The sequence below is a fragment of the Carlito syrichta genome, unplaced genomic scaffold (assembly GCF_000164805.1).
Source record: "Carlito syrichta isolate Samal-C Ts95f unplaced genomic scaffold, Tarsius_syrichta-2.0.1 Scaffold288739, whole genome shotgun sequence".
In the NCBI taxonomy this organism is placed as follows: domain Eukaryota; kingdom Metazoa; phylum Chordata; class Mammalia; order Primates; family Tarsiidae; genus Carlito; species Carlito syrichta.
The window spans coordinates 140,533-151,043 of NW_007232835.1; the positions used below are offsets into that span (position 1 = coordinate 140,533).

General features: G+C 53.2%; 1 protein-coding gene across 1 annotated transcript; it reads left to right on the forward strand.

Moving 5' to 3' along the window:
- Positions 1-2,074: 2,074 nt before the first annotated feature.
- LOC103255934 (dynein heavy chain 1, axonemal-like) lies at positions 2,075-10,500 on the forward strand (the record flags this gene model as incomplete). Its single annotated transcript, XM_008053841.1, has 7 exons — positions 2,075-2,410; positions 3,434-3,506; positions 4,908-5,082; positions 5,869-6,025; positions 6,925-7,057; positions 9,572-9,733; positions 10,254-10,500. Coding segments are annotated over exons 1-7 (1,283 nt in total), but the record flags the coding sequence as incomplete, so codon positions are not given.
- Between the last annotated feature and the right edge of the window lie 11 nt (positions 10,501-10,511).

Sequence of the window (10,511 nt, forward strand, 5' to 3'; positions counted from 1 at the left end):
CTCAGCCTGCAATCCCAGCACTTTGGGAGGCTGAGGTGAGTAGATTGCCTGAGCCCGAAGGTTCGAGACTAGCCCAGGCAACTTGACAAGACCTCATCTCTACAATAAATTAAAAAATTAGTCGGATGTGGTATCGCGCGCCTGTAGTTCCGACTACTTGGAAGGCTGAGGCGGAAGGCTCGCTGGAGAACAGCAGGTCAATGCTGGGGTGGCCGTGAGCATGCCACTGCACTCCAACCTGGGCCACGGAGTGAGACTCCAACTCAAAAAAAAAAAAAAAAAGATGAAACAGACATCTGTGGGTTTGCAACATGATGGGGGCTGAGCTCCAGAGGTTCTCTGCTCTTTAGGGTGCTCTGGAAAGACTGGTGACTGTCAGACAGGTGGGCCAGACCAGGCATTGTCTTTAGCATCTGCTCTGGAAGGCAGCTGGCTACCAGGCAGTGGATTCAGGAAGCAGATTCCGGAGGGGTGGGGGCGACTGGCATGCCTGCTGGCTAGAGGCAGGTCAGCTTTGGAGCTGACTGTCTGGGGCTTCCTGCCAGAGCCCCATCTGCCCTTCTCCATCCCTCAAGCAGCTTGCCAATTCACCACCCCCTTCTTAGAAATGGGTTCAGCTGCTGCCAGCGGCTTGGGCACTGCTGGGTAGCTTTGTTCTAGACAATCTCTGCTACCCACCCCACTCCTCAGGTCAGTGCAGGGAGGAGCCCCTGACATAAGCCATCAGGAGGCCTATACCACCCAGTGGCTAAAGCAGAGATGGCAGAGCACAAAACACCCAGCAAAACAGGCAGCCTGTACTGAAAGCTCCTGGCTGCTTTGTCTCAGTGTGCAGAGAGATAAGAAAACGGGATGGGGCTGGGAAATGGGGGGCTTGCTTAGGTCAGGCCTCTGTTTCCTTTTGTTAAGGTTCTTTCTTTTTTTTATTGAAATTTTGATTGAGATAACTTTAGACTTCTTAATTTTTAGCACCAGCATTATGTGCAAACTGCTTCTTGCCCATACCCTTGTCTGATTTCTTGTAATGTTCTTCTGCCCAAGGATTTCCCCTGATGATGCATTATTTTTTAAATTTCAGTACCTTTGGGTACTGAAAATAGTTTTTGGTCTGGGCTTTTCTGCACATTGTACCAAATAGGTGCTTTTTTTGTCCCTCCACCCCTTCCTCTGCTTTCTGAGTCTCCAGTATCTTGATGATGCATTTTGAGGTAGCCAAAAGCAACAGTGACTTGGCAAGGGCTTGCTCCTCCAACAATAAAAACTCTGCAAACCTTTGTCCTCAAGGTGGTGGATGCACATGAAACCCAGTGGCTTCTGCTTCTCCCTTTGCAAAGACAGGAACTGAGCTGGTCTGACTCCGAGAACCAGGGTGTTGCCCCATTCTGTTGCTGGTAGGGGCATCTGTGGGTCAATGGGGGGTCAGAGGTGGGGTCCTGTTGGGGAGGCCACTTAGTCCTCTAGCTCCAGGGGTGTGGTGGGAGGTGGAGTGGGCAAGCATAGGGCAGGCAGGGCATGGCCCAGTGCTCACAGGCGCTAGGGGGACTCATGCCTCACACTGGGGAGAGGCAGGACAGTCCAGCAGGGCTGGACTGGGGTTACCCGGGTCACTCCTGGCTGAAAGTCATTTTAGAGAAATTCACTGGGTGAGTAAGTTCTGGGCCTCCCTCCTTGTCTCCCTCTGCTGAGAAGCCAGGCCCTGCTAAGGGAGATGGGAGGACAAGTGCAGCAAGGTACCCTGGGGTGGGGGCATCTGCAGAGTTGCCCCTTACTCTGCCTTAACTCTGTGGGGGTTAGTTTCTTATGTGCAGTATCCAGGGCAGACCCCACTGTCTCTTTGTGGCACTGTCCTGGCACTGTATGTCTGTCCAGATTAGGAGGAGACACCCCTCTCCCTTCTTCCTTCTTTTACCCCCTCCCTCCCGCTCCTTCCTCTTAGACTGTTATAGTGAGGCAGTCTTGGCATCCGTGTATCATGGTGCCCTGGGAGCTGAGTCAGAGACTGGCAAGGTATGAGTGAATGACACTAGTATCTTCTCCTAGGAGCTTTGACTGTGACATGTCCCTGAGAAGAAGCATGGAGCAGCCTAAAAGAGAAGGCTGCAGCCCAGGAAAGACCCCTCAGGGTCCAGCGTGCAGCTGTACTCCTGAGAACCAAGAGTGCAGTCTGCAGGGCCTAGGGTGTAACCTGGGGAAGAGTCAACTGGGACCAGATTATGGGTTAGGGAATCCTTCTCCAGGCCCTGATTCCAAGCCCCCATCTTTACCCCTGCCCCCAACCTCACCCACACTCTCAGACTTGGGGCAGCCCCAGAAGTCGCCCCTAACAGGTGCTGATAAGAAGTACCCCCTGATGAAGCAGCGTGGGTTCTACTCTGACATCCTCAGTCCTGGAGCTTTGGATCAACTCGGGGTGAGCATGGCAGCTGTTCCCTACTGGGTCTGAACCCTCCCTATGGGTTCCATTCATCCATCCTTTCATCCTTCTCTCCAACAGTCCATCTGTTCATTTGGTCACCTGTCTTTCTATCTATCTGTCAGTCTGTCCATCCATCTACCCCCTTATCCATTTATCTATCCATCTTCTGACCATCCATCCTTCTATTTTTCCATTTGTCTATTTATTCAACAACTCATTACTAAGCTCCTGCTGTGTGCCAGGCCCTGGACAGAGCCTTGGAAACACAGCAAGGATGAGACATCCACATCCTTGTTGAGGGGCAATGGCTTTGGTGGGGAAGTCCCCTCCCCAGCTCTGGTTGGGAGAGGTTCATGGAAGAATTGGAATACTGCCAAGACCTAAGAGATGGGTATATATTTGCTGGATGAGAGGGGCTGGGAAGCATGTTCTGGGCATGGAGGACAGCAGATAGACTTGGGGTCCCTGAGAGAGGGCACAGCCCCTGTGAAGGAGGGTAGGATGTGAAGGGAGAAATGGAGGGATGAGGCTGGGGACAGGAGGAAGGTGGGAGGGGATGTCTAGGAGAGAATTCAAAGAGCCCCATGGGTCCTGAGTAGCCTTAGAATGTTTTAGGCAGGGGAGAGGGGTCTAGAAAGAGAGGGTGAGCGTCCACTGAAACCTATGACCCTGGTGATACCATAATGGCCCTTGGGAGAAGAGGTACACAGACATACCTGCTGGCCTTGGAGTACTTACCTTGTGGCTCAGCCCCTGGACACATTCCGGAGTGTTCTAAGAGTGAGGAGGGGAGCTGTACTGGACTGGAATGGGGTGGGGCCAGGGGTGACTCAGGTGGCTGCAGCTTGTTGCCCACAGATTGTTGCCCATAGCTTGTCGCCCACTGTGGTCTCTGAATGAGGACTTGTGCATACTCACTGGTTTTGCTATACGCCGATGGCCTGGGATATTCCCTGGTGGGCCTCAGGGAAGGTACCTGGCCTTGGGGTATTTTAGGACTCTGGGCTTTGGTTTCAGAACGTGTGCCGTGGTCCTTGCATGACCCAGAACTTCCTACGGCAGGCTGACCTTGACAAGTTCACCCCAAAAGGTCAGTGCTCAGGAAGGCCATGCGGGTGGGTCCCCATGGACATTTAGAAACTGGGCCTCTGGCTTCAGGGAGATGGTCTCTTCCTGGATGAGTACCAGTTTCCTCAACTGTGAAAGGTGGATAATAAGAGAGAAGGTGTTTTGAAGGGCCTGGCTCATGGTGAGTGCCTGGTGGAAGCACAGCTGCTGCATCCTTACTCCTAATGGAGCCAGCAAAATGATGCTGGGCTGGGCTGGTGCTGCTGGGGGCCAGGGCCACAGTTCTGTCTGCCTGGCTGGGATCAGAAGAACTTTTGTGTGTTTTTTCTGACTCTCCTGGAACATGAGCACAGAGGAAGCCAGGACTGTCTGCTCCCTGCTGGGGCCCCAGCTCCTAGAACAAGGCTTGGCACCAGTAGGTGCCCAGACCTTTGCTGAAGCAGGAAAGGGAGACTTTCCTCTCAGGATCATGGTGAGCCTTGGACCACAACTGGGGTGGTAAGGACTGAAGCAGGCCTGCAGGGTGTGGGGCAGTCCCCAGCAGCAGAGGGGAGCACAGGGGCTCCAGGAAAGGCCCTGAGTGGTAGTGAGGAACTGCACAGGGGCCCTCCCACCTGGTTGGGTTTGCCCCTCTTCTCCTCCAGAAGATAAGACACCCCCATTGATCATGCCCAGATGCCCTATGGTTTCAGCTGTCTGACCCTCCTCTCCACTCCCAGGAAGGACCTGGCTCTTTGCTGGCACTGCACAGATGAGTCCTCTTGGAGCCCACAGGTCTCATAGGGTTTGCAAACCTCTAAACAGGCACAGAAAACACCAAAATATGTGCATTTGTGGTTTTCTGAGAATCTGGCCTATTGTTTTCAATAGTCTCACAAGTATCTGTGACTCCCCAAATAGTTATAAACCACAGATCTCAGGGCTGGAGGTATTGGGAATGGTGCTTCTACCACACATGGCAGGGGGTAGGGGTGGGCAGTTCTGCCCACATGAGGAAAGGCAGCCCCTGAAGGCCACAGGGTGGTGTCAGGGCCCTGGCAGCCACCAGTGGATGTCCGTTCTGCTGCCCCAGGGATAAACAGATGAATAAGCCTGCCTAGGCCCGTGGACGCGGTAGGGACTGGAAGCCAGGCATGGTTCTCATGGAGGGGGATAGTCAAGCATGCTAGCTCTAGTCAAGAAGAGCAGGGCCTGAATAGACCTTCTGGAGGCCCTTGTCCCTCCAGACTCTCACCTCCTTGGGTACCTGTTGCCTTATCTATCTTCTCCCTGCCACTACCCAGCCACAGGCAAACTCTGAGCTTTCTACACTCCAAAGCATTACTCCTGGAACCAGTCTGATTGATGATTTGCCTGATTAGAGGGGGAGGTTGTTGAGCCCTGGCCTGAGCTCTGAGGCCCCTGCCCCTGCCTCTGTCTGCAGCTGGAACCTTCAAGATTCCTGAGGACTTTGAGGAGCGAATAGAGCAACAGTGCATTGGGCCCACAACCCAACTGCTCACCCAGACTGACTTCCCACTGAAGGCCTATGAGCCCAAGGTGCAGGTGCCCTTCCAAGTGTTGCCGGGCCAGTGTCCCCGCAAGACTGAGATTGAGAGGTATGGCTGAGTGGGCTATGGGGGGAGAGCATCCTCCAGGAGGCAGTATCTGCCTGACTCAGGGGTGAGGGACTGCAGATTGCTAGGTGACAATCTCCGTGGCAGATCTATGCACAGATAGATGCTAGATCAAATCTAGCCCTCTAGTATCTCAATAGGAACAGGCCAGGAATGGTGGCTCATGTCTGTGATCCCAGCACTCTGAGGGTCTGAGATGGGAAGATTGCTTGAGGTCAGGAGTTTGAGACCAACCTAGGCGATATAGTGAGACCCTCATGTTCATAAAAATTATTAAAAATCAGCCAGGTGCAGTGGTAGTTGCAGCCCAGCTACTCTGGAGGCTGAAGCAGGAAGATCGCTTGAGCTCAGGAGTTCAGGGTTGTGGTGAGCTATGATCACGCCACTGTACTCTCACCTGGGTGACAGAATGAAGCCCTGTCTCTTAAGAAAAAGGAAAGAAAGAAGGAGAGGGAGAGGAAGGGGGTGGAGAGAGAGAGAGAGAGAGAGAGAGAGAGAGAGAGAAAGAAAGAAAGAGAAAGAGAAAGAGAAACAATTGGCTTTCCTTGCTGTGGAATTTGAAGGGTGGCATTTAGGTCAAGGAAGTGGGACTGAGGAGAAGGACAGATGGACAGTTGGAGCCCAGAACACCAACCCCAGCCACTATACCACTTCCTTATGAGTCTCTGGGGAGTCCTGGGCCATACCCCTACCACCACCACAACCCCGTGGACCCCTGCTGACACCAACACACTAGCCAAGTGAGATCCCCTTCCTGCCCTTGGCCAGGAGGAAGCGGCAGTATCTGAGCCTGGACATCGAGCAGTTGCTGTCCAATGAGGGCATCGACTCCAACAAGCTCATGCCCAGGCACCCAGACCCCCAGCACCCCCAAACCATTGAGCAGGGCCATGATCCACTCTTCCCCATCTATCTCCCACTGAAGGTGAGCTGGACTTCTTTGAATGGTCAATGGACAGAGGGTGGGGGTGCAGGACCCCGTCTGAGTTTCAGGAGTCAGACCCCAAAGGGGATCCCCAAGCCAATCACAAGCACTCACTTGTCAAACAGGCAACTCAGTAAAATTAGAATCCACCCCAGGTGTCTTAAGCATCCTAGACTGGGGCAGGAGGGACCCCAGGACCCCTGGGATGCTGATTCTTTGCTTCTTCCCTGGGAGCCTGGGCAGCCTCTATGCCTGGCCTCTGCCTCCACTCCACCCAGGGGCACCTAGAAGCATCCCAGTTGGACTGTAGTATACAGGCCTCCCTGACCAGGGCCCTCCTGGGAGTGGGGAACTGTTTCTGGCTTACTGAAATGGGGAGACCAGGGATAGAGTGCCACCCTGGTGGCACCCCCTTGAGGTATAGATGGGGAAACTGAGTCCAGGGAGGAGAAAGAGGGAGCAAACTCCGGTTCTGGCTTTCATCTACCTCCCTTCCCCTCCTCTTTGTGGCCCTAAGAGTCTCTTGCCTGGTGATCCTGCTGAGGAGGCAAAGGTGAATCTAGATGTGCATCCCCTTGCTAAGGGCTACTTCCTGGTGACCATGAATCTTGTGGTTTCCAAGTTGGGGTGGGTGCTCAGGAAAATCCAAGGGACACTTCTACCTTTGGTTCTGAGTCCCCAGAAGCCCCTCTTCCTGAGCCTTGGGTGGCTTGGCTAGACGGGGATCCGGGGTTTCACCCAGCCAGACCCTGCATACCCCTGGGAGCAGCAGAGGAGGGGCTCAGCAACCTGTATCTGGGGAAGAGGCTACTTAGGCACCCCATCCTCTGGCACGCTCAGCCCTACCCAGGCCCCACTAGGGAAGCTGCTTCCTCCCTATGTTTGCCTGCCCTTTTCAGGTATTTGACAATGAGGAGTTTGACTGCCGGACTCCCAGAGAATGGATCGACATGGGCTTGGAGCCAGGGTCTATGGACAGGAAACCTGTCCCTGGAAAAGCCCTCTTGCCCACTGAAGATGTCCTGGGGCACGGTGAGCAGGTCCAGCCTGGTATGGGGGGCACCATCTCATCCTGGCAGCAGCCCTGCCATGGACTCCTGGGTTTCCTTGGACTTTTGAGGCCTCTCAGCTAGGATACAGGCCAAGGAGCTGGCCACTTAAAGGCAGGAAATGCAGGGACCAGGGATGACATTGCCTGGAGAGTTGAAAAAGGACAGCTGAGTGGGTCTAGTGTTAACAAGAGTCTTTGATTTATTGGTAATAAAAAATATACATGCTCATTGGAAATGTTCAAAAGTGCATTAGGAGCACAATTCCAACCCTTCCCTCCTGCAACCCAGAAATCACCACTGTCCCAGCTGTAACTATGGCCTCTCGGCTTTTATCTCTGCATGGACAACACACACACTGTTACACACTGCTCACAAACACACATACACACACACACACACGTTCACAGTCACACTCACTGTCACAGTCCCACAGGATCCCACACATACTCTCACACACAGTGACTCTAATATACACATTTTCATACAAACATATACTCACATACCTACTGTCATCCATCCACAACCACTGTCACACTGCACCCACACATACCCATTCGATGCCACACAAATTTGCAATGTCTTGGCCTTGTCTGTATCTGCACAAAGAGCACCCCAGACTCTTCCTTTGGTCTAGGGCTTCCCTGGTGGCCATGGAGGCTCTCTGTGTCTCCTACTGTGGGGAGCAGCGCCAGGATGAACTTGGCCTGTGTGACCGGGTCTCAATGTAGGCATCCTAAGAAGACCTGGGTCATCAGTTTAGAGGCTGGAGGTGGGGGCTAAAGGTGTCTCTGCTCCCTGCCTAGTGGGTGGACAAGATGCTGAGGGGTGGGAAGTGGGCCCAGTGGGCAGCCCCAAGTAAGAGGAAGGATTGTGAGAGCTGTGACTAGTTTTAAGACTGTGTGGTAAGCCTATTGAGCAGGCTGTAAATTTATGTTTCATTTTGAAAACACATTAATGCTGGAATCAATTTCTCTGAACTAGACAAGAAGCCCAGAATGTTCTCTTTACTTTAGACTTAATTACAAAAATAATTTAACTCAATTGTTCCCAGATCTCCAATTCCCGGTGATAAAACCAGAAGGTTTGGGGCTGTGTTAACCTTAAATGCACTGAGTTCCAGCCTCCCCTGAGCACTCTGCTTGCATCTCTTTCCGTGGCTTGGGTGATGGCACCAGTGGGAGGAGGGGTGAGCAGGGTGGTTCTGCCGGAGACCTCTTGTTTTCCACTGGTGGCTTCCTGTAAAGCTGAGCCAAGATGAGGCTAGCATTTTCAGAAAGGTAACTTACTAGGAAGGGAAGGGAAAAGCAAAACAGAAGCAAAGTAGGTGAGGTGTACAACGACAGTGACCTCCTTTACTCCTCTATCTAGTGTCAGTGGGTGATGAGTGTCTCCTTGGAATTCCAGTACCCCCCTCCTCAACCCACCAGTTGGTTTTATGTATTGAGGCTTCCCCTGCTGACTGCCATGTGTGTGCATTTTCCTTCTGCAAATATTTATTAAGCACCTGCTCTGTGCCAGTTTTCATTCTAGGCCCAGGGACACTGCTGTGATCAAGATGGGACAAAGTTGCTCTTACCCTTAGGGAGCTGACACTAATGTGAGGAGGCCGGTTATGAATCAGGAGCTAATCAGGATATAGTATAACTTTAGGCACTGCAAGGGACAGAACAGGGTAACAGGTCAGAGAGTGTCTTGGACAGAGGTGCTATTTTAGGTAGAAATGCTTCTCCAAGGAGAAGCCACTTGAGCAGGGAACAAACCAACAATGAGGCAACCTGAGCAAAGAGTGTTGCAGGCAAAGGGCACAGCTGATGCAAAGGCCCTGAGGTGGAAGCAGGACTAGCGAGGCATCCAGTGTGGCTGGAGAGAATGAGTGAGGGGGCAGTGGCAGGAGTGAGGAGCTGGAGAAGTGAGCACAGCCTTCCAGCCCAGGGAGTTGGGGGGAGGCCCATCCTGACCAAACAGGTCCTGAGGCCCACACTGAGTCCATTGCAGGGCAGTGACCTCCCACCCTGCTCTTCCCCGCCCTGCCTTGCCCTGCCCTGCCCTGCTAGGATATGAGGGACCCAGAGACTGAATGGCCAGGGGCAGCCTATGGTAAGGGCTTCACCCTGGCATTGGCCACATTGAAGAACCCAATTCATCCAATGACAACCTCTACAACTGGGTTCTCAAATTAGCCTGGGCTTTCATGCCTCCTGTCCCAGCCCCATAGCCTGTGTCTCTCTTTGCCCTGTGAGGTCATGCTGAACAACAGGACAGAGAAACCTGGTCTTTCTGGCTTCTCCTCCTGCAGCCACAAGTTCCTCAGAGGCCAGCTCAGCTGGGAGGAAGCAGGGCTCTGGCTCTGCTGGAGCAAGAGGGGATCATCCTGGTGAGAGATGTCAAACTAGTTACCTGCGAGACCTGTTCCCAGCACCTACTGCCTGCACTCAGAGGCCCCCACCTGCTCCCATGGCAGGGAGCACTGGTGGAGTTTCCCCTCCTGTTTCAGAAGACCCCAAGAGTCAGAAGCTGAAGTACAAATGGTGCGAGGTTGGCGTCCTGGACTACGACAGAGAGAGGAAGCTGTACCTGGTACACAAGACAGACGAGAAAGGCCTAGTGCGAGATGAGACGGGGAAGCCCATCCTGAATGGAGGGGTCACTCCTGAAGGTACAAGCTTCTGCCTCTGCCCCAGGCAGACCCCCAACTCAGATCTAAATTCTACCTTGCTCTGTTTGCCCTGTGGCTGTTGGCCCCTGACCAATGAGAACCAGAGGACCCATCACTCAGAGATCCCAGAAAGGGCAAATGGCCATGTCAACAATGAGCAGCTGGCAGTGCTGCTTTCAGCATGATATTGAAAAGGAGCCTGAGGCCCATCAGTTAGTGATGTCTGCTCTGGGTGTGGCATCTAGGAATGGGCTCTTAAATGGCCATGCCTGTATAACTCTTTGTCTAAGCACAGCTCTTTACAGTTTACAAAGCACTTTCACATTCATCCATGACACCTTGTGAGGTGGGCAGAGCAGGGAGAGTCATCATACCCATTTCACAGATGCAAGAGGGGATCAGAGAAGGGAAACAACTTGCTTAAGGCCACTGTGCCTAGGCAACACAGCTGGCCAGAACCCAGTGCTCCATCTAGAGAGCTTGACTACATGTCCTCTTCTTCTTCCCACCCATCTCCCAGGAAGGCCACCCCTTCAGCTTTGTCAGTACTGGGTACCACGGATCCAACTTCTCTTCTGTGCTGAGGACCCTCGTGTGTTCACACAGCGTGTGGTCCGGGCCAATGCCCTACGCAAAAACACAGAGGCACTGCTGCTCTACAACCTGTACATAGACTGCATGCCCTCCGAGGGCCAGAGAATCATCAATGAGCAGAGCCTGAGCAGGATCAAGCAGTGGACCATGAGCACGCCCCGGATGCGCAAAGGGCCCCAGTGAG